Source organism: Hylobates moloch, unplaced genomic scaffold (assembly GCF_009828535.3).
Source record: "Hylobates moloch isolate HMO894 unplaced genomic scaffold, HMol_V3 SCAFFOLD_9, whole genome shotgun sequence".
In the NCBI taxonomy this organism is placed as follows: Eukaryota; Metazoa; Chordata; class Mammalia; order Primates; family Hylobatidae; genus Hylobates; species Hylobates moloch.
The window spans coordinates 32,096,124-32,120,994 of NW_026652284.1; the positions used below are offsets into that span (position 1 = coordinate 32,096,124).

The 24,871-nt window shown below is 38.1% G+C and overlaps 1 protein-coding gene across 1 annotated transcript in view; it reads right to left on the reverse strand.

Annotated features, from left to right (window-relative positions):
- Window positions 1-24,871, reverse strand: part of PREX2 (phosphatidylinositol-3,4,5-trisphosphate dependent Rac exchange factor 2) — a 278,754-nt gene that overhangs the window by 15,739 nt on the left and 238,144 nt on the right. Inside the window, exon 38 of the mRNA XM_032759608.2 lies at window positions 3,430-3,532. Coding sequence (XP_032615499.1) covers window positions 3,430-3,532 — 103 coding nt within the window. The remainder of the gene's footprint in view (window positions 1-3,429; window positions 3,533-24,871) is intronic.

Genomic DNA, 24,871 nt, shown 5'->3' on the forward strand with positions numbered 1-24,871 from the left:
TAACACTTAAATAGAAAATCAAATACTGCATGCTCTCGCTTTTCAGTGGGGACGAAACAATGAGTACACATGGACATAAAGATGGAAACGACAGACACTGCGGACTCCAAAAGGGGAGAGGAAGGAAGGGGGATAGGATTAAAAAATTACCTATTGGGTATTATGTTTACTGTTTGGGTTGATGGGTTCAATAGAAGCCCAAACCCCAACATTACGCAACGTATCCATGTAACAAACCTGCACAGGTACCCCTTAAATCTAAAACAAAACAAAAACTTGTTCTGTGCTTTTAATCGCTATCATAAATTCATCTTCTGCATGAAGCCCTTCGCCAGCTAACCTAGTTAGAATGAAATCATTGAACAAATATCTTTTGGCATTTACTTTGTACTAGGTACTATTTTGGGAAACTGTGATACAAAAATGAGTAAGACTTATCCTAGCCAGGGAGGGGCTCAGTCTACTCATTTGCTCCCTGTTCTGAGTCTTGATACACTGAGGTTGGTTACCCTGAAGAGACTTGCTTGCTTGTGCCCGTGGCATGGTGATTTTCCTCTGGATGTGTCCACCATGAGATAAGGCAAGGACCACATCGACCTCATGTCTTTGTTCTTTGTGTCCAGTGCGATGCTTTGATACCGAAGGTAAGGGGTCAGGATACTTTGGAATCCCAGTTTTTATTAAAAAGGTTAAGAAGACATTTTTTTCTAGGCTGCCATCAAAGAACACTAGGAATATATAATTTATGGCATAGAAAACTTTAAATTTATAATGTAAATGACAGTTTCTACTGCAAGCCTTTTATTAATCAAATCAGCTGGTTACATAAAGTGCTGCCTAAGGTCGTTATAATCATTAGCAAAGCATCGTGAAAGACATAGCACCCTTCTCTCCTGTCTTTTATCTTTCCTTCAAACTCAAGCAGTGAGTTAAAATAACAACTCTACAAAAAGTATATATGCAAAATCTATAGAGGAAAACGATATTGAAATTATAAATAAGAACAATAAATCATGCCAAAAAGCTTCTTATTCCCAAAAAAATTAAAAAATCTTAGCTTTTTCATTATATTATTCATTTATATATTGTAAAACTTTGATAGTAAATATTCATCTTTAATACATCATAATACAAATTTGATAATGCAATAATGCAAATACTTCAATATATACTGAAGATGACAAATATCTAACCACTTGGTCTCTAAAAAGCTGAGTGTAAATGGTTAAGTAATTGTCTCTGAGGCTGAAAGGTAAAAAGGAGAGAAAATCCAAGCTAGACTTTTGATTCAGACTTGCATTCTAACTGCTCAAATCATAAGTAGGTAATAGTTGGCTTGTGGATTGGACCTCAGCCACAAATCTCACTGTCTGCCACTGCTGAATACTGGAAGGAGAATCCGTGACAGGAGGACTGTTGAAGAAATCTCTGGGGCCACCAGTCTGCCCAGTTTCCTTAAAAGAGGGCCCGAGCCTCTACGATCTCTCACAAAGAAGTTAAACCTTATTTCTTTTCCTCTCATAGCCATTGGGACGTCACAACTTGGGGCAGAGGAACAAATAACAAAGGAAGAAAGCTACCTATTCCAAATGTATTCATTTTTTAAAAAAATTCGGGGGAAGAACAAGTGATATATACTGACAAAATAGTGCGGTTTATATATCAACAGGAGTTTTATAAGGATCCATGACTTTTGAGTTTTAAAATTATACTATACTAATACACATCAATGTAATAATACTATATAAATATAATTTACATTATGTTTTAAAGAGCTTTACACCAGTTAAGTGAGTCATTGGGGCCTACATAATATCAATATTACTTTTTCTCTATTTTCTCTATTTCCATTTTTAGTTTTAAGAAGTTAAAGTATTTGATATAATTATAACTATTCAAATCTATACAGTAGAAATGGATATGTCACCAACTCATAATTACTTCCTTAGTGGAATATTCTAAAAGAAAGTAAATTCCAGTCTCTTTTGCTTGTCATAAGCTATAATCTTGAGATGGCACTTCCCAAGTCTTCCTACAAACCTACTCTAATAAGCAACATGATCAAACAGAAAGGCAATTAATTTCTTTCTGTATTTCTTAGCAACCTAAATGCTAAGAAAATTCTCAACTCTGATATGGATAATCATAAGTTTACCTGGATCTACTTTTTAAAACATAATTTGTATATATATCCAAAAAGTCCTTCCTAAACCTGCTGGCAAATCACATCTGTGTTTACCCTTTCCAGCTGGCCCACAGTATGTCACATGATTCTTAGCTCTAAACTTTACTTAACAAATCTCTCTTGGACCTTCTAAGATCTTGGTTTTCAATCTTCAGCTCCCGAGCCCTAACCAGAAGTACCAATGTATATGCTCTCCCTGTGCCTGATCTCTGCATTGCAGACACCAGCTTGATGTTGGCGTCTTCAGTTGACTTTTTCATGGGCTTTGTTGGCATTCTGCAATGCAGTCTTGGGAGCAAGCCCAGAGGGATTTATATGTTTGCCTGAGAGTTAGACACTAAACTTCCAATAAACAAAGTAGACATAATTACAAAGCATATCTTAAAAATTAAATCACTCACTGTCACTGGGCAACTCAAACCAAGTCAGCAAGTAGAGAAATTTGTTAAATCAATTTCTTGTGGTAGCCCAAAGAAAAGGTGGTAGAATAAAATATAAAATTCATGTCTTTTGATTTCTTTTTTCTTTCTGTAGGTTAAGTATCTTTTCTGCTAGATTAAGCACATTTTCGTAATTAGTAAATTGGAGCTTAGTGCATTTTAAAAAATAACTTTAAGGGTTAAAAACTGCCACACTTAGAATACTATTGGGCTACTGTATAGAATAAAGTTCATTCTATTTATAAGAGAGTATATTCTTGCCTATAAGTACTCCAGTGACCCGAAGACAGTCCAAAGACTGCTATTTATCTCCTAAAGGAAAATTTGAGGTAAATGCTTTATCCTCAGAATAATGTACACGCTGACTATGGCATGAAAGTCCCTTGGCAGTCACCAGGAACCAGCAGGACTCTCAATTCTTTCTTCTTCTTCTTTGCCCCTGTCCCTCTCCACCCCAAGCTTTACCACTAACAATTGCCAAAAAACGCCATATGTCCTTTTACTTTTTCCTTACATAAACACCAAATTCACTGCTGCCTTATTCCACTTAGTCAAGTCCCTTTCTGCCTGCAGATTACAGAGTAGTCTTCCCTTTTTCCAGAGTTGTTTAAGATTCTTGCAGAACCTCAGACCGATGCCTGTGGCATCTTCTCCCTGGGAGCATTTCTCGTTCATGAGTTACCTCTGAGCCTAGTAAACTGTCCATCACATCCAGGCACCTGTCAGACCCCTGATAAATGAACAAAGGAATCTTCAAGTCCAGGGCCTACAGAACAACAATTCCCGAGTCTGCATGAGACCAACCTGCTTCCGCATCACATCTGTAGCCTGCATGATGTAGCGAGGTGGCAGTCCGTGGCTTCTGGCCAGAATGATGGCTTGCTCCAGCGTCACGCTCAGGGTGCACCTGGGGGCCAAGGCAAGGGCAAGTCAGACCCCACGGTTCCTGATACACCCTTTGAGATGATGTGGATTACTAATCGCAAAATCAGAAAGCACCAGCCAAAATAAAAGTAGTTGGACAATGAACCGCTGATTTTTCTACATAGAACACCAGTTTAAAAATAGATTATAAAGGTACATTACTGGGCTCAGAAATTAAGTATTTAAATTTAAAACAAACCCATGATGAACTGTTTATAAGAGCACTTATCTATAGAAAATTAAATAACCAGAATTAGAACAAGTTTTATTACTAAATATTATTTTTAATGATATTTCATGTAATTTAGAAGAAATGACTAAAGAGTATTTATCATTAACTTCTACATACTGATAGTTAATAGATTTATACTGATTTATGCACAAATATCATAGAAGAATAAACAGTGAAATTACTATTTACTGAGGTCAGAATTGATTTTTTTAAATGTGTTTATTGGACTCAGTCTAAAGGAGTATTTGTAAAAGTTCCAAAAGGAACGCATAACTAGTTATATAGAAATGTGATACCCAGAGTAGCCCTGAGAAAAGTGTTCTAACCAGCATTTAGTGACTGGTGAGCCTTTGTTCTTTTCCTTCTCTCTCGCCCTCTTTTTTTTTTTTGAGACGGAGTCTTGCTCTGTTGCAGTGGCGTATCCCCAGCTCACTGCAACCTCTGCCTCCCAGGTTCAAGCGATTCTCCTGCCTCCGTCTCCCAAGTAGCTGGGATTACAGGTGCCTGCCACCACACCCAGCTAATTTTTGTATTTTTAGTAGATACAGGGTTTCACCATGTTGGCCAGTATGGTCTCAATCTCCTGACCTCGTGATCCACCAGCCTTGGCCTCCCAAAGTGCTGGGATTACACTGTGCCTGGCTGTTCTTTTCCTTTTCTTTAAGGCATTCTTTTATGTTCTTCCACACTGATCTCTACAGCACCCCTGAAAGCCTATGTTCTCTGAATTGTTCTTTTAAGAGTATCTTTTGCATACATTTCATAAAAATTGTCAATTTTAGATGCTTCTCCTAAAATTGTATTAATGGATTTTGTTTTACTTTTTTTCCCAACATATTCGTATTTTAATTAGCCTTTTCCTTATTTTTGCATTTACCTCCCTGTAGTTTGTTGTTTTATTTGTGTGTTTTCCTAGATCTGTCTAATATTTTTCCCTGCAAATAAAAGTAAGTTCTACAATGCAATTGTTTCTATGGGACAAATATCTAACTCATTGGTTATGTGGCTCTAACACAGAAATTCTTGGTTATGAGGCTGTACCACAGAAGTTCAATGCATTTGGTAGATTTTGATACTGATAATTAAGCAAAAGAGGAGAGAGGGATTTAAAACATTCCTGTTGTAATATTAGAACCTCACAAAGTGCAACTGTGTGATTACACATAACTGCATTCTAAGGAGAAATATGTAAGCTCCAGTAGCTGTTAAATGACTTGAGAGGCACCTTTCTCATTACAGAGAATTCATTGTGATTATTAACACATGTTCAGGTGGGCTAAAGTTTCATCATTAAGTTCTAATTATACATGATGTTCACAAACTTTTAGTGTGTGAGTCCGATAACAATGCATATTGTTTTACATGTACACGCAAGCTGCAGAACAGTCTATGCCAATGAAGGCCAAGCAGTATAACTAACAGTTCATGTTTAAAAAATCAGTTTTCGGTGGGGCGCGGTGGCTCAGGCCTGTAATCCCAGCACTTTGGGAGGCCGAGGCAGGCAGATCACGAGGTCAGAAGATTGAGACCATCCTGGTTAACACGGTGAAACCCCATCTCTACTAAAAATAAAAAAAAATAGCCAGGTGGTGGTGGTGGGTGCCTGTAGTCCCAGCTACTTGGGAGGCTGAGGCAGGAGAAGGGCGTGAACTCAGAAGGCGGAGCTTGCAGTGAGCCGAGATCAAGCCACTGCACTCCATCCTGGGTGACAGCGAGACTCTGTCTCAAAAAAAAGAAAAAAAAAAATGAGTTTTCTATAAAGCATTTAACCGCCAGCTTACTCAACAGAACATAAGCTTTTCCCCTCCTTAAGGTCTCCTCCACTCCAATTTTAAATCTTTATTGATCCTAACATTTTAATCAATAATGCTCATTACACCAGCTGAATGAAGCCAAGGGGAGGAAAAAAGAAAACTCTTTATCTGTTTCTAATCAGGCTGAAATATGTCTGTGCTTTACTGATAAAGCGGAACTTGCTTTATCTTTCGTGTACTCACTTACAAACAAGACTTACACACTGTGAAGGGTTTTTAACAGACAGCCTACAATTACTATTCATTTTCTTAACGCTTTTAAACTGATTTTTTTTCTCCCTACCTCAAGTTGTAGTAAGCAGCAGAACAGCAGCAAATTACCCATCAAAGATTTTAAAAGAGTTTACTGCAATCAGGAAGCGAAATGTGCCCAGGAACATGCTCTCTGAAAGGATACCTCAAAGTGTGATTTGCAGCCAATCATACATCACCTAAGAGAAAAATCTACCTTCAAATGGATATGTGTATTTTATTTCCCCAGCATTTCAAAAACAGATGGCTGCACCTTTGTCTTTTCATGCTAACCATTATGTATCTTCCAATTAGGCCTCAAAATTAATTTGAAATTTTTAAAAAGTAAAAAGTGTTAAAAAGAGGCAATCACATAAAGGTGGGAAATATTGCCTGTAATCTGATTCATGGTTGCTGGGTCCAACCAAGGCCTTGTGTTTCCACTCGCAGCATCACAGAATTCTGTTTTCCTGAACTAAGCATGCGAAAGAAAGCCTCTCAGGAAGGCTGCCACTTTTCTGTCAGTATACCATTATTTGCCCTATAGCTTTTCATCTTCTCCCAACTATCTCAATTTGAATGTCAAGTGGAAAAAATCAGCATCTGCAAGAAACATTCTGATGCTGGCATTCTCTGATGGACTCCAGGTCCAGAAAGTGGCACACAGTTTTTCAGTGGTACATAAATATATACTCAGAGTCAGGTTTACAAGAACTCATTTGATTTTATAGGCACTTTCTGATGACCACAGAGACTGATATGCTAGCCCTGGGCAAAAGAAAGAAAGGAGCATATTAAAGGCCAGGAACCCTCATTCAATAGGAGGTTTCTCTCTTTTTTGGAGATAGGGTCTCACTCTGTTGCCCAGGCTGGAATGCAGTGGCGCCATCTCAACTCGCTGCAGCTTCGACTTCCTGGGCTCGGGTGATCCTCCCTCCTCAGCCTTCCAAGTAGCTGGGACTACAGGAATACACCACCGCATGCAGCCAATTTTTGTATTTTTTGTGGAGATGGGTTCTCACTATTTTGCCAAGGCTTGTCTTGAACTCCTTTCTCAAGCGATTCACCTGCTTCAGCCTCCCAACGTACTGGAATGACAGGCGTGAGGCACCATGCCCAGCCCAATATGGAGTTTCTTACCTGATGCCCCAATCTTCTTTCTAACATGAACTCTGTTTTACAATTAGATTAAAATTTGAATAAATCTATATTTTTACCCCACCTGGAAAATATAGGCCTTCAATTTTTCAGCACCTTCTACTATAACATCACTCAAAAAATATTCACACAATTCTTTCCCTAGAAGCCACAGAATAACAAAATAAATGTCACAGAGTAGTATTTGTCCTTCATAAAAAGGCAATTGTAACATAGGCAATGAAGAAAGTTTGTCCTTAATTTTAGTAATAAGACATTCCAAGTCATGGTTCTGCTTAGAGTATACATGTGAGGAAGCACACTATATAGCAAAGTTATATAGAAATGTTTAATTTACCCATAGGAAGAAAAAGGAAAAGGTCAATATATTGTGCTTATAATTAATAAATCTCCTTGACATATTTTGTACTGAGAATAGATCCCAAATCACTCAGATATTTAGCACAGTTTTAATATGATAAATGTAACCTAAAGCTAATGGGTCCCATTTAATTTGAAAGACACTTTGATTTTGCAATGCTAAGGAAGATGTATTAAAATGTATTTTATTGCATGATTCTTTCTTTCATTTATTCATTTGCCAAACATTTTTTGACTGTCTACTTTGTACCTACAAATACCATAAGTTGCTGGAAGGAGTGGATTTACTGTGGAGCTACAAAAGCTTGAGTTTCAAGGCCCCTTACTTGTACAAATCCCTTTCCAGGTTATGGGAGGGGCCTTAGCACTGTGTTCACATAGTCACATACCTTTACAAACGTGCAAAAGCAAAATGTTTTAACTGCAAATGATATGGCTGCTGTCTTCTTTACATCCCAGCTTCCTTCTGTCATGTTGGGTAGTGTCCAATTGGCTGTGGTTATTTTTGAAACTGAGCTAAAGAAAGTTGAATTGGGATGCAGTCAGGCTAGGTTTGCTGGGATGTATTTATTGGACAATAATTACTTTCATTTATGGCTGGGTTATTGTAGTATCCTGTGTAGAAATGGCATCCAGAGTATTCCTACTGCCCATTGTACACAGTCATCCGATGCTGGAAAAGAGGTGCAGGGCCAGAGGTCATGATGTAATACGTCCATATCCTGAGGCCCCCAGGATGGGAACTATATATGTTTTGGAGGACAAAAAGGTTGGAACTGTATACAGCCAGAAACTACTCTGTGGCATATTCTCTCAAATTTATGGTTCATATGCTAAAGAAACTTAGAGAAGTTTTTTCTTTTTTTGCATTTGACAACAAGTTAAAAATGTATAAGACATTAGTAATAACTCATTTTGATGTTGGAAAGCTTTTATAAACTCTTAATAATTTAAATTTGATCATCTATGCTAGAGAAAAGACAAAATAATTGTTCTATTCTCTCTATAGAAAATTATATTGCAAAGTTGTTATAATTTGAAGAGGCAAAGAGTATGTTACAAAAATTGTGGAGAAAAAATATACAGAAGTGGGTCAGTTCATTAAGTAACAAAAATTATTGTTTTGTGAATTTTATAATGCTTGTGTTACTTATCAGATTTAAACAAGTGCAATTTATTTTTCTTATATTCTGAATATTAACTTTCATTCCTATTTTGTTTTGTAATTTTCTAAATTCTTTCTGACTTTATTTTACTTAACTTCAGACCCCCAAATCTCCATTACTCCAGTGTGTAGGAGATGCAACAGTGAACAAAGCCAAGTCCCATCTCTTTTGATGATCAAATTTCAGTGAGAGGTCAAAGAAAATAAAGAAGCAAATGGATAATATCAGGTGGAAATGAATTACCCATAAAAATAAATTTTATGGCAGATTAGAAAGTGGAATGGTACTAGCGAAGGGTGTAATGGCAGAGGGAGGTACTGTTTTGGGGAAGACCATTTCAAGGAGAGTTAAGTGCGAAGGCCCTGAGGTTAATGCTGGTTCAGTCTGCTCATGAACAAGTGTGGAGCTCAATATGCTGGCGCACACAGGGAGAAGGAGATGAGGGTGGGGAAGCAGCCTGGGCTCAAACAGGCAGAGCCTTGGGCATCAGAGTTTAGGAGTTAGTGGGTTTAGTTACTTCTTTGGTTGACATGAAAAAATTTCTATATTTACATTACATGACATCAAAGAACAATTTGTTAAGTAAATTACCAAGGTAATTTACTAAATGCCCAACCATAACAGTTTATCAACACTGTATTCAAAGCATCTTCGGTTGCTTTCCAGAGGCAACATTTTGAAAGGCAAACTCTTAATCCTCTCCCACTTTCCACCTCATTGTCCCGGTATCCTACTTACTCCCCACAACCCATAACCTCTTTCCGCTTTCAGTCAGCATCTTAGTACCACTGTACAAATCCCTCCCGCAACCCCGTGTCCATTTTTTTCTCTGTCTTTCACTACTTTCAAACTATCTTGGAACTTCTTTCTGAATGCAAAATGGCAGCTGACAACAGAAGGGTCTGAAGACAATCTTAGGGAGCTGTACCCAGGTTACTTCCACTCTCAGGCTGCATCTCCTCTGTGAATTGAGGAAAGCAGGTGTACTGACCTCATAAAGTGCAGCAAGAATGACCTGAAGTGGGCCGGGCGCGGTGGCTCACGCTTGTAATCCCAGCACTTTGGGAGGCCGAGGCGGGCGGATCACGAGGTCAGGAGATCGAGACCACGGTGAAACCCCGTCTCTACTAAAAGTATAAAAAAAGTAGCCGGGCGTGGTGGCGGGCGCCTGTAGTCCCAGCTACTCGGAGAGGCTGAGGCAGGAGAATGGCGTGAACCCGGGAGGCGGAGCTTGCAGTGAGCCGAGATTGCGCCACTGCACTCCAGCCTGGGCGACAGAGCGAGACTCCGTCTCAAAAAAAAAAAAAAAAAAAAAAAAAGAATGACCTGAAGTGATGAGTGTGATACCTGCCCATGGCAAGTCTGTGTAGTGGAGCCTCCTGTTTATGGGCAGTACATTATTTGGAAAAACTTAAGGAACACAAGTAAATCCCAGTTTCTCAAATCTCATCATATTTCCACTATTTAAAAGGTTTCTACTTTATACTTTTATAGTCCTTTTTATTCTGAAGACATGCTCATTAAAGTAACCCTCGAGTAAATGATGATGTTATAAGATTACAATAATTACATGAAGCTAAAGACAAATGTAGGCCAATACTTCTTTTATAAACCGAGTTTAAAGTAGAGTCCACCTGACCATAATTTGGGCATTTGCTGATAACATTCTTTGTGATTTTTTTTTCAGGTGTTTGTCCCAGATGATCTTAGACATCAGATCTTGAGTTTATTTTATACAGCAAACTGCAGAACTAAAGGAAGGTCAGGAAAAGCATGTGAGCTGGTCTCCTCTTTCCTAACCCCATTTCTAGATGTCAGAGGTGTGTCCCCCATCCCCTCCTCAACTAAATGTCACTGGACAGACAAAGCTTCATTTCCTAAATTGGCTTACATGCAAAATATTGTATTTCAACCATTCTAACTTAGGTTCATTATATAATATTTAGTTCACTTTTTAAGATATCAGTTCTTACCTAAAGTGGATATTGTTTACATGTTAACCCTCCCCTTTAAGATGACTCACAACATTTCTATAATAAATTAGACAGAATAGTCTCTCGAAACCTACGGGCCTCCTACATTTGGTCATTTACCATGATTACAGACAAAAAACAACCATTTTATTCTAAAATCAGTTCTATATTTCAAAACCTCCAGAAGCCTACTGCCTCATTTAATATTGATTCAAACTGTACTGAGCAAGGAAGCCAATCTCTCAAGGGCTGAAATACATTTTATTGAACACTTGGGGAGCTGTAACACCCCTTTTGGGCCACAAGGGTGATTCAGTAACTCACAATGAAATGACATGGGAAACCAGAACAATTTGAGGTTTATGGTTCTGAGCTCTGTTTTCCTACTGTGGATTTATTTGCTAGCTCTCAGCATGCCCACTGTCAGGAACAGTGATATTTTGCTTGGTAGCCAATCATTATATTGCTATTTCCTGAGGGCAACCCCAAACGTTTTTATTACTAGTGGAGGAGGGTTACTTAGACCCTAACACATTAAATAAAACACATGAAAATCTAGGGTGATGATCTCTGAATTTGTAGTCACAAAAATTTGCCATAAATTGACGTTATGTAGGTGTTGCAGTAAAATAATTTTTTAAAGTAATTACAAATGGGAAATGTAACCTTCAGTAAGGGATACTTTTTATTTCCCCACATTTTTAAAATCAAGGGTGGGATTAAACGTTAATCTGAAAACTTCTATTGTTCTCAATAATGTTACCTACAAAGGTACCACTAAAAATTATCCCTGAAAGAAAAATACACTGAAATCACTGAATTTAGGGATACATGTTTAGACTTTGACAGTTACTTGAACAGCAATTTTTAACTCTTTTGTACAGTAATAACATAACTGAATCACTTGGATAAATACGATCTTTTTTTGTGTTAGTGCAGCTTTATAATTAGCAGAATAATTTCCTGTTAGTAAACTGATATTTGGCAAACACAGTACAGGCATGTGTCAGGGTTTTCTGAGTTGAAGGGATCATGGTCCAAACAATAGTTTGATCAACTGTAGAAATCGTGTACTAGCCGCAACCCCTTGACAATCTACATACACTGGCTCATCACTGAAACTTATTTTGATTCACTTGCATTCGTATGGAGGGTAGTCTGATTTTGTACTAAATATAAAGGGAAATCAATATTTATTAATAAATTTGAAATCGGTAAGTTTTTCCCCAATGTAGAACTGGGGAAATCATACCACAGTCTGATTTTGTTTTTTAGTTTGGACTTCCACGTGCATTACCTCATTTTCACTGTTCTTTATAACTATGAGGCTACTTTTAGTCACGGAAACAAGAAGGATTCAATTCCCCTGGGGAAAATGCATGCTTCAGAGTTTATGTATATAAGTACAGTCTGAGAAACCTACTAGTGTGATAATATTCTTCACATGAATTATGTCTTTATATAGCTATAGATTTATCTTTAGAATCTTACAGATTTAGTTCTTAGAACATAAAATCATTTCCCCTACTTTATGAGGGTTCTCCTTTTTCCTTCTTTAATTAAAAGCCAGGTCATTATCTTTCTTCAAATGACTGTAGCAAACAAGTTATTAGTAATCTAATCAGATGTGGTTGTCTGTGATACTTTACTAAGCTGAAGTTACCTGGGCAGCATTCAAATTTTAGAGAGGAATAATGACTATCTATTTCAACCCCAAGAGGACTAAGTAAATGCAATAAGCTGGAACATAGCACAAAGCAGCTACTCCTCCTATTCGTACACCACTCTTTTATAAGCAGAAGCTTCCTTTTTTTTTTTAAATGAGTCCAGGTCTTGCTCTGTCGCTAAGGCTGGAGTGCAGTGGCGGGATCATGGCTCACTGCAGCAAACTCCTGCGCTTAAGTGATCCTCCTGCCTCAGGTTCCTGAGTGTCTGGGACTACAGGTGCCTGCCATTAATTTTTTAAATTTTTTGTAGAGATGGGGTCTCGCTATGTTGTCTAGGCTGATCTCAAACTCCTGCGCTTCAGTGATCCTCCTGCCTTAGGCTCCTGAGTGTCTGGGACTACAGGTGCCTGCCATTAATTTTTTAAATTTTTTGTAGAGATGGGGTCTCGCTATGTTGTCTAGGCTGATCTCAAACTCCTGGGCTCAAGTGATCCTCCTACCTTAGCCTCGCAAAGTGCTGGGATTACAGGTGTGAGCCACTATGCCCAGCTCAGAAGTTTATTTTGACAGATACAAGACACTGCTGATCACGTGATTTTATGCACTCCAAAGCAACACCTGAACACCCATCCTGGAAAGCCTGAGGCAGATTAGTTTCAGCAATCTTTGAACTAAAGATGCATTTCTACATGTTGGAAGAATGTAAATGATTCTGCTCAGTTTCCAAATGCTTTTTACCTCTTCCTCTGCTTTTCTCGTCTTCCCATTTTATTCAGCTGTTAAAAAACAAGCATCTGCATGAAACAGATGTGTTAGAAATTCACTGACCCTGATAAGAGAGAAGTTAAAAGAAATGAGCCATAGAAGTTATTTAATTTCTTACAAATTTCTGTACCATGATTTTTTTTTTTCCAGTGGCCTCAACCTTCCCATTTTTTAAAACCTTGCCAGAGTGGGTGTGGTCAGGATTAAAATTACTGCTTTCCAAAAATCTTTGTTTCGTGATTTATGACTTATTTCACGTCTAGAGTAAGAAATGTTACAAACCTCCAAGTTATCAAATTAAACTCATCCATTACAAGAGATTAATGCATGTGTGCAGTTCAGTGTGTTAATGTATCCACTACAGCACATTTCATGCCCATTAATTTCATATTTTATACTATCTCTCAAATATCTCCTCTCTAGCTGCACTAATATCATCTCCTGCCTAGATTGGGCAACCTCACTCTAACCTTTCCTGTCTCACCTCTTCCCATTGGTCTTCCTCCATAGAGAAGGTGACCTTTTTAAAATGCAGATATAAATACAAACACAGGGATGGCTTCCCATTTCTTCACATGAAATACAAGATCTTCACAATATGGTCCCTGCTTTTCCTCACTTCTACTCCATACTTAAATGGTTTTGTAGTTTTCTGCAATCATCAACTATTATAGTTCCCATGTTTGTATGATCTCATATGCCCTGGTTGAAGTCATACACAGTATCTCTTACCCCACTGTTTCAGACTCATCTGGAAAGTGTAGGGATTAAGAACATGGGCAAGACGGATAATTTCCTGAGTTGGACCCTGGCTTTGCTAATAACTGTGTGACCTTGGGCAAGTTACTGAAGCTCCTCAAACTCTGTTTCCTCCTCTGTAAATTGAATTTAATAATAATATACAACACACAGTGTTGTTTTCAGGATTATATGAAATAATTCATGCCTAATACTTAGTATGAAGTATAGCGTGTCATTTATTCTCAAAAAATGTTCAAAATTTGCATTACTATTACCACCACCACCACCACCACTAGGCTATACTGGTATCTACATTGACTGTAGCTTTTCTAGACCCTAGCATACTTCCTAGGACTCAGTAAGCATTCAATACACACTTATTTTTAAAATTACATGTATTCCTAATGTGTGCCAATGATACTATATCCATGCTCCTAAAAGACTAGATTTATTTATTTATACTCTGTGCTTTCCATGTATTTGCTCAAGAAGTGTTCACTAATTAAATATATTTTGGGAAGTGATAAATGCATTATGGAGATAACAAATATTAGCAAAAGAAATCACAGATTCTCTTATGGCTTCTAAATGGGATATGATTCTTCTTTCATAACCAGTGCCTTGCATTTCCCTTTCTCTGGGTTTTAACAATTGCTCCTACCACATCTGCTGGTTAACAACTCTGTTTGAATTATGGTAATACTTGAAATATATATATATATTATAGCATACCGATTAGCCTTATAGTAATTATATTACCAATTGTTATATCATCAAAATTGTCCATTTATTTATCAATATTTTACTAAGTCAGAACACTTTTGAAACCTCAAGAGAATTGTCAAAATGACAAGTATGCATTCTTCCTCTCCATTGTAGTTTGAAAAGTATGTATCCTCTCCTTTGGGCCATTTAAAACCCAATCCTTGGACTATATTTTCCTGTTTTCATTTTCATTATTAAAAAGAACTGACGCTACATGTTATGGCTGTCTGGCTTCCCAATGTGGCTCCACTGTCAAGACAGACTCTAAGAGCAATGAGGGCAGGCATCCTGGGGTCTCCCAGGCTGGTGTAGCAAAGTGCTTGACACATAGCAGTGCTCCATAGTTTTTTCTTGCTCAACAAATAAATGGATGAACAAATAGATGAATAAATGTCTAATTCTTTTTAAATCCTAAACATTTGTCTTTTGCCATACGCTCTTGGGTTTTGATACTAGGAAATAAAACCCTATCCTTGAATTCAAGGGTAGCTCTTCTGATGCTCTTGAATGCCTTTTCCAAAGCTCTAATAGGACCCAGCACTTTGTGTATTCTATTTCTTACAGATCAGAGGAGGTAACTTTTGTATTTTTCGTAGTCCTCCCTATCATCCTCTGGTGACCCATTACTGTGATTTTTAATAGCTCTTACAGGGGTTATCCTATTTTTAGTAGGTACAATCTCATTTAAAACAGATGTGCTTCATATTTCTAGCTCTGCAATGAGAAGATGGATTTGCTATCAAAAATACAGATTTGGACTGAACATTCTGAGTAGTCAGGAATGCTAGAACTGTACTAGCTGTTTTCACATACACTGCTCTTTTAATCCTCAAGCCATCTTTGTGAGAAAGAAATCATTATTACTATTTCACCAATAAGTCCCTGAGAGACAAGGTGATATAATCTCACTGCCTTGCACAGTAAGTAAACAACAGGATTCAAAACCCATTTTTGGATTCAAAATCTAGGACTCTTTCTACTCTACAAAATTTGAATCACGTAGATTAATATATTTAGAGAATTCCAGCTCCCAACATCCATAATTCAACAATCACAAGCTTGGTCTCAGCATTTATATTTTAAATGCATTGTTTAGGTAGAGATCAATTCAGGCGGTCCAAATTACTTCACTGTGAATGTAGACTTCATCATACTAAAATGAGTTCATGATTAAAAAGAAACTAGATTTGAAGCATGCTAAGTAAGTATATCGATTGTAAAGCGATCAAGTAGTAAAAATAAATTGAAGGGAGAATGTGTTCCTTCTTGACTAAAGATTTGCGTTTTTCTGTATAAAATGCACCGTTCTGTATAAAGTGTGTTCATTCCTGTAATGATCACATTTATTCTGGCTTCTAATTACTTTTACAGAGCATCACCGTGAAAAGTCTATTGACAACCAGAATGAAGCACCTGATTGAAGAAACTAATTCTCTAAGGTTGTGCAGTTATATTTTCCCTGATCCCTTTCATTACCTTCCATGGAGGAAGAATTGTACACCTGAGGACTAACGCAGTCTGTTAAATACTGATCAATCCCCACGTTGCTGGTACGGTTCTACATAGGCAGAGTCTCTGCAAAATCAATACGGAAAGGCCTGCAGCTGACCTACTGACCTTCCCACCTTACTCACCCTGAGCAAGGCTTTGGTGACAAGCAAAAGTCTTGAGAAATTTGCTACAAGTCAGTGGGAATGTGAAAAACCCAAACACTTAAGTTATTATTTTCCTGTAGGACAGAAGCAGCTTTTAAATGAAACACATAAATACTTTTATGTGGAGAAAAAAAGGACAGAGTATTTGTTTCGGCAACAAGTTCTCTTATCCTACACACACACACACACACACACACACACACACACACCATATATATATACACGCACATATATATAAAATAAATTATTAAATATTGATACTCTCTTTTTAGGAAACTTTGAATGACAGGATAACAACTGCAATTCAAAAGCCAGTAGTTACTCAGGCAAGTTTTCAGTATAATTTATAGAAATAACCTCCCAATATTTATTGATACTTTCAATATTATTGATCATTTGACTCTTGTCAAAAGGACAGCCCTGGTGAAATCTTCCTATGACCATACTGGGTTTCTAGGATTCATAGCCCGAGAGCTGGAAGACAAGGGTTTCTGAGTAGCTTAAAACAAAGCAGAGGGGGCCGGGCACCATGGCTCACGCCTGTAATCCCAGCACTTTGGGAGGCCAAGGCGGATGGATCACGAGGTCAGGAAATCGAGACCATCCTGGCTAACACGGTGAAACCCCGTCTGTACCAAAAATATAAAAAATTAGCCGGGCATGGTGGCGGGCACCTATAGTCCCAGCTACTCGTGGGAGGCTGAGGCAGGAGAAGGGTGTGAACCCGGGAGGCAGAGCTTGCAGTGAGCCGAGATCACACCACTGCACTCCAGCCTGGGTGACAGAGCGAGACTCCGTCTCAAAAAAAAAAAAAAAAAAAAAAAAAGAAAGAAAGCAAGCAAGCAGAGGAAAAGCAGGCAGAAAGTAGCCCTGTGGAAAACAACTGAACAGAATGCAGCAGAAATGGGCAACAGCTGGGGTAAGATCTGATCCTGACCACAGACGCAGAACTTGATTGAATACTCCACTCACTCCATCTATCTTAAGGCAAAAAAGCAATCGAATTGAAGGGATGCATTTTCAGCGCTGCACAGGGAATTAGCCATGAAATTCTCATTAAAGATAATGGGACTTTCTATTACCACTTTCAATGCATTCTCTGAAAGTTCTCAGCATTTATCTTTAAACTAAGCTTAAAAATCAACTGCCAAGCAAAAACATTCCACATCCCTCATTACTTTCTATGCAAGCCCATTAAGGTGTGTTTTTCTTTGACACAGTTTCATTGTGGAGGTTAGCATAGAGGTGACTGGGGACCTTCTGGGGTTGGGTAACGAGCATTTAGGGACTTGGAGAAGTATTTGCTATGCCAGGAATGTGTATGACTATGAAACAGCAGTGTGTTAGGACCTTAAATACTGCAGCCACCAGGTTTGAATCTGCTTCTCCACATTTTAGATTCTTCAGCCTGGATTTAACTCACCAATTTATTTCATTTCTATTTTGGTGGGTGGGGCGGGGGGAATTTAACTGAATAGGGTGGGTATCTATCCCAGCTACCAGAAGTTCCTCAACATTCTCATTCACTCTCCAGATCTCAAATTTGACTTTTGTCCTTACTCCTCATAGGTTCTCTGATGACATAAATACTTTAAAGAGGTGTCTAGTATGTGGTTTCCATCCATATCTCCAGTTCTTTGACACTGGACCATAATTGTTTTCTCTTTGACCTGTTTATCTGAGACACTGAACAGAACTTTGTGCATTTGACACCTTTGAGTGGATCCTTCTGTTTTACCCTGAGGCTCCTCCTCATCAGGGTGCACAGAGGACGGGGATGTGAGGCACCAGGGAATATTAATACTCTATACGTGCTGCCTGGGGATCTTTCTTCTTTTCTCAACTTCTATAGTTGGCAGCTGATTACTCTTTTCTCACATTTCCATGCCTGCTCCTGGAGTACCTGCTCCTAAAACCCAAAGTGTGTTCCCTAAAAATTCTCAGTAATGTTTTAAACCCAGCTCAAATATATCTCTGTAAAGCCTTCTCTGCCATGATCCCCCTTTCTCTCTCTGTACTAATCACCTCCACATTTGTTTTTCCATAGCCTCCTGATGGCTGTCCTTGTCAACTGTGAACCCATCAAAAGACATCTAAAATTCAACATGGAACAGTGTAACAGATTAATTCAACACCCTCTCCACAATCTCCTCAAAGATGAATGCATATTTTCTTCCTGTGGCAGCCCTCCATCCTGATTTATTTCCAAGCTGGTGAGTCGGAATCATCAATACTCCTCTGTGATGGTTGACTCAGGGTGTCAGCTTGGCTGGATTAGAGATACCCAGACAGCTGGTAAAGAACTAATTCTTTACAATGCTTCAGTAGGCATTGAGCCCGTTCTGCTGAGAGGGAAAACCATGTAGTGTGGCATTTGATTAGAATGCAGTGAGCCGAGATTGCGCCACTGCACTCCAGCCTGGGCGACAGAGCGAGACTCCGTCTCAAAAAAAAAATAAAAAAAAAAAATAAAAAAAATAAAAAATAAAAAAATAAAATAGAATGATTGAGCTGTCCCAGGGGTGTCTGTGAGGGTGTTTCTGAAGGAGACTGGCATATGGGTCCATGGACTGAATGGGGAAGATTCACCCTCAATGTGAGTGGGCACTGTGCTGTTGGCTGGGGACCCACATGGAACAAAAAGGAAGAGGAAGGGTAAATTTTATGCTTTATCTCCCAGATAAATAAAATAAATATTTTTGTTGATATTTTAAAAAATATCTAATCATGTTATTCTTTAGCTGAAAACCCTTCACTGGCTTCCTAAGTCCTCTAGGAGAGTCACAAATCCTTCACCCAGCAGCCAGAGCCTTCCACTCTCCAATCCTGTCCAGTCACTACCCTTTCCTCTCAGCGCTGCTTCGCTCTCACTTGACCACCCAGCAAGAGCACAGGATTTCCTGTGTCCTCCAGCCATGTAGTTACTTCTCCACTTTCATTGCCTGGTGAGTGCTGGTTATGCTTTAAAAATATGTGCTACCTGGCTGGGCACAGTGGCTCACCCCTGTAATCCCAGCACTTTGGGGGGCCGAGGTGGGTAGATCATGAGGTCAGGAGTTCAAGACCAGCCTGGCCAAGATGGTGAAACCCTGTCTCTAAGAAAAATACAAAAAATAGGCATGGTGATGGGTGCCTGTAATCCCAGCTACTCGGGAGGCTGAGGCAGAGAATTGCTTGAACCCAGGAGGCGGAGGTTGCAGTGAGCTGAGATTGTGCCACTGCACTTCAGCCTGGGTGACAGAGCAAGACTCCACCCCGCCCCCCCCCCAAAAAAAAAATAGGTGTTACCTTACTCCCTTCCTGGGTATTTAAATCTCACCCCTCTATACTCTTCCTGAATATGTTAGAAGACCTGGTGCCAGTTTACGATTAACATCACAAAGGCAGGAATGCTGCTTCCTTCCTTCAGCCCTATGATGGTTAATACTGAATGTCAACTTGATTGGACTGAAGGATGCAAAGTATTATTCCTGGGTGTGTTTGTGAGGGTGTTGCCAAAAGAGATTAACATTTGAGTCAGTGGACTGGGAAAGGCAGATCCACCTTCCATATGGGTGGGCACCATCCAATCAGCTGCCAGCACAGCCAGAATAAAAGCAGGCAGAAGAACGTGGAGAGATTAGACTGGTTTAGCCTCCCAGCCTACATCTTTCTCTCATACTGGATGCTTGCTACCTTCAAACATTGGACTCCAAGTTCTTCAGCTTTGGGATTTGAACTGGCTTCCTTGCTCCTCAGCTTGCAGACGGCCTATTGTGGGACCTCACCTAGTCGTGTGAGTCAATACTCCTTAATAAACTCCCCTTTATATATACATCTACCCTATTAGTTCTGTCCCTCTAGAGAACCCTAATACAAACACCCTCCATGCTACCTGCTCTCCTGCTCTCTTAACATGCAGAAAAAAGAGAATCATTTACATCGGTGAGATACTCATATTTCTTCCCTCCTCTGGAAGATGGAAAATTTATCTTAACGTCACTTATTAGAGTAGTTAAAAAAACCCTAACCTTGGAGATCTCAGTACTATATTCCAGAAAATGACTGGAATTTTTATTTATAATATGGTTTGGTAGATTTAGGAAAGACAATAACTTCAGTTTATTTGAAACAAATACAAAGAACCATGCTCTGTTTAATCAGTTTTAAAGTAGATTCTGTATTTATCCCTATATCTATGCAAATAAAATGTAGTAATGTAAATACATTTTATTAATATGCTCAAATAGTAAAATTAGGTTTGGCAGATACAGATGAAATATAACTAATATTTATGTATTCATATGTTTGAAATATTAGGACCTAGGCTTTTCCTATTCTAATAATGAAAGGCAGTCACATCCTCTCCTTTTATATGTACCAAAAGCAAGGCCTGTTTGGCCAATATCACATGATTCCTAGATGTCAGAACTAGAAAACACTGCAGTAAGATGTCACCCTTTCATATACTGTTTTATTAATCCTTGCTCACCGTACATCTAATTTTAAGAAAATAATGTACATTTTAAAATAAAATGATTCAATATACTAATTTATTAGGATACACATTAATCAAGCAAAAAAAAAGAGACAATGATATCACATGCAAATATGACCATCTTTTTAAGGATAAAGAACTTTTATTACAGATAATGGAAAAAAGTAATACAATGAAACCTTTCCATATTTACAATATTTAATTTCTTCCTATAATTTTAACAACTTACCTGTATTATTTATCTGGTTGACTAAATTAGAATAAATTTTAATGTTTATTTGCCTATTTTACAGTTCAGTAAAATTTCAAATTCTGTACTTACTTATGATGAAGGGAACATCCGAGAGTAATTAAGATTTATCTTTATGAAAAGATAGTGGTACCAATTTATCATGAGTAGGATATATTTTGTCTTTCTGCCTGGCCCCTGTTATTGTAGTATTTTCTTTTTTCCATTCCAAAGGGAAATTAAAGCATATAACTTTATAACTTCTTTTGGGGACTATATAATATCCTTGGGTCATAAGCTAGAAAAAATGTTTCTTCTGATCTATTTAGCCATCTTTCTAGTGATATAAAATTCAAGTGTCTAATCTTGTTACCGGGTCTTTCAAAACTTTTTTTGCACAAAAAGTAAATAAATACATTTGAAAGCTTTATTTGCTTATTGAAGTTATTTTTTCTGTCCCATACATAGAATCTAACCTACATATAGAAATCCCCAGAGTAAACCTATTCCTTTTACTTAATATGTCTTCATTGCACAGTAGAGAAAAGATGCAGCTTCATCGTCTGCCCTATGGGAACTCTTTGATTACCTAAGACAGGTTACCTTGAATGCTCTACTTTAAAAAGATTCTGCATTACCTAATCTGGGCCTATTTGTCAATTTGTCCTTTGATGTCAGGGTAATGACAGAATAAAGTATTACAAAGAAAGAGTCCTTTAAAAGTTCCAACAAAAGTGGGTTTTTAAATTGTTAATTGATAGTTACCTGAATAAGATTTTTTACATTGCTTATATGAAGTGAGAGTCATACTGTTCATCTTCATTTGAAATAAAAACTGTTCCATTAACCATATTGGTAATACAAATTTCTTGTTAGTTGTTTTTATATTTTCCCTTATAAATTTCACTTTTTAAACAAAGGCTTATAATCATATTTTAGGTCCTGTGTTCTAGTTAGAAGATGGTTTACATTAGTTTCTGCTGGTGGGAGAAGGCTCGGTAGAGCCTTAGTAATTCAACCCCAGTCTGCAGCATTGTTAAATGTGAAAATATACCTCAATTTCCAAATCATCAACTAATAAGTGCATTTTGGGGAAAAAACTTTACATATGTTAAAGCTAACTTCTACTACATATTCAAGTAGCCTAACACTGGATTACATGGATAGTAGCAAGCTTGATGGTCATCACTATTATGTGTTTTACCAATGGTAACGGGCTGGTCTTGCCAGACTTTCTCTCACACCTGTGTGGGGCTCTGCACACAGGATATTTATGATGCCACCTGGAACTGGGTGCTGGTGACACCCCCCCATGCCAATGCAGCAAGGCCTTCTAACAACCCCCACCAGATGATGGACCACAGGGTATGCTAGTTAAAAATCCAGGACCTTGTTTCCTGGAAGAGATTCACCCTCACAACAAAGCACGAAGACAAAAGGTAACTCATATATACAGATCTCCAGTGTTTTGATTTGAAGACATCACACACTATTCAGAGCATGAGGCCTGCACTCAAGTCACCCACCTTCCCACATGGCCAGACCAAGACTCTGATACCACTGATAACCTATTATTTAAAAATATAGAGTGAAGAGAATATGAAGACAAAAACTCTCTGGAACAAGTCATTACAGGGGAAAACTGTGATTCCAGATTTCTCACCTTCACTAGAAATTTCTTACACATACCCTTTATTCTTTCAGGTGGACTCTGCAAATTTCTACTCACTTGTTCCTACTGGCTGAGGAGGCAGAAATTAACGTGGAGGGAGGAAGATGTCATTTTTGTTTTTGGACTCAGTAAGATTCATGCTTCGGGCTTTATAACGTTTGCTGTATACTGATTTATATTGGTTAAACAGCTGGCTATCAAGCAAGGTGGGAATAAAGAACCAAAACAAATTAAAACACCACATTGAATGGAAGGATGCTGCAATAAGAAATAAAAGAAATTTAGAAATCCCGGTAGCAAGCTTTTTGATTGCCTGCCACAATAACTGGCATGGGTACAAAAGCAAATGTGAAAAGCCACAGTGCTGACTCAATATCTTAAAAAGATTCAATTTAGCAAAAAGTAACTCTGCCTACAAAGCAGGTATATAAATATAAATAGCACAAGTCTTAGTAGAGAAACAAATTCAAAAGATATCAAATACTTTGATTTGTTCATCAAAAAAGGACAAATTAAAGAACAAAGGAAATATAATTGTACACCTAGTAGAGAAGCACAATATATAAATGGATGCTAATACCTTCTGCAGACACGGCAAGGGTGAAAGTGCCTCACAACTATCTATTCCACTGGTGTATTGTACATGAGGACAACTCTTTTGGGAACTTGAACAATACATTAACCAAGAAGGTTTAAACTCTTTGACACAGTGATTTTATCTGAGCGTTTGGCTTTTTTCTTTTAGATTAATGGAAAATAAAACTGAAATTTGAACAGTAACATATAGAAAGATGCCACTCTGTAGTTTATTATATACAATTGAGAAAGAAGATAAATCACTAAACTAATAGTTTAGTTAACTGTGGTATAAAACTGGTTGACATATTATGCAGCAAATAAAAATGAGAATAAGAAAGACTATGTGCTCATTTTATATGTACACATGTAGCATATATATAGAATATATATAATATAGCATATATATAGCATAGATTATATATATATTTTATATATATAATCTGCCACAAGTATAAGGCAGATTATTAAACTATATGCTCTGGTCCAAGTGTGTCCTTCCAAATACATATGTTGAAACTTGACCATCAATGTGGTAATATTAAGAGGTGGGGCCTTTAGGAGGTTGTACTAGTCCCTTCTCACACTGCTATGAGGAAATACCTGAGACTGGGTGATTTATAAAAGAAAGAGGTTTAATTGACTCAAAGTTCCACACTGCTGGGGAGGGCTTAGAAAACTTACAATCATGGCAGGAGGCAAAAGAGAAGCAGGCACCTTTTGCATAGGGAAGCAGAACAAAGTCCGTGCAAGCAGGGGAAATGCCAGATACTTATAAAACCATCAGATCTCATGAGAACTCACTCACTATCATGAGAATGGCATGGCGGAAACTGCCCCCATGATCCAATTACCTCCACCTGGTCCTGCCCTTGACACGTGGGGTTTATGGGGATTATAATTTGAGGTGAGATTTGGGTGGGGACACAGAGCCAAACCATATCAGAGGTGATTCAGTCATGAGAGTGGGGGTCTTGTGAACAGATTAACACCCTTATAAAGTAGGTTTGGGGAGCTCTTCCTTCCCTTTTGCTCTTCTGTAATATGAGAATATAGGGTTCAAGGTACTATCTTGGAAGCAGAAACCAGGACTCTCACCAGACACCAAATCTGCCAGTACCTTGATCTTGAACTTCCCTGTCTCCAGAACTATGAGAAAATACACTTCTGCTCTTTATAAATTACTCAGTGTGCTAGTCCATTCTTGCATGGCTATAAAGAAATACCTGAGACTGGGTAATTTATAAAGAAAAGAGCTTTAATTGGCACATGGTTCTGTAGGCTGCATGGGAAACGTGGTTTCTGCCTCTGGGGAGGCCTCAGGAAACTTACAATCATGGTGGAAGGTGAAGGGGAAGCAGGCACCTCTTACATGGCTGGAGCAGGAGGAAGAGAGATGGTGGGGGAGGGGCCATACATCTTTAAACAAGCAGATCTCATGAAAACTTCGGATGGTGCTAAATCATTCATGAAGGATCCACCCCCACGATCCAATCACCTCCCACCAGGCCCCACCTTCAACATTGCAGTTTACATTTAAACATGAGATTTGGGTGGGGACACAGATCCAAACCCTATCACTCAGTATCACGTATTTTCTTAAAGCAGCACAAATAACCAAACACACTATTATATATATATATATATATATATATATATATATATATGTGTCTTCGTTTAATTAAATATACAAAAAATATATAATACATATATAATACATAAAGCTATGTTCAGATGTGTGTTGTTTGATATAAGTTACTAGAGATAATGCAAAATGAAAAAGAAAAAGGATGTCAGAATAGAATTTTTTTCTATATATTTAACTACCTTTTAATCGTATT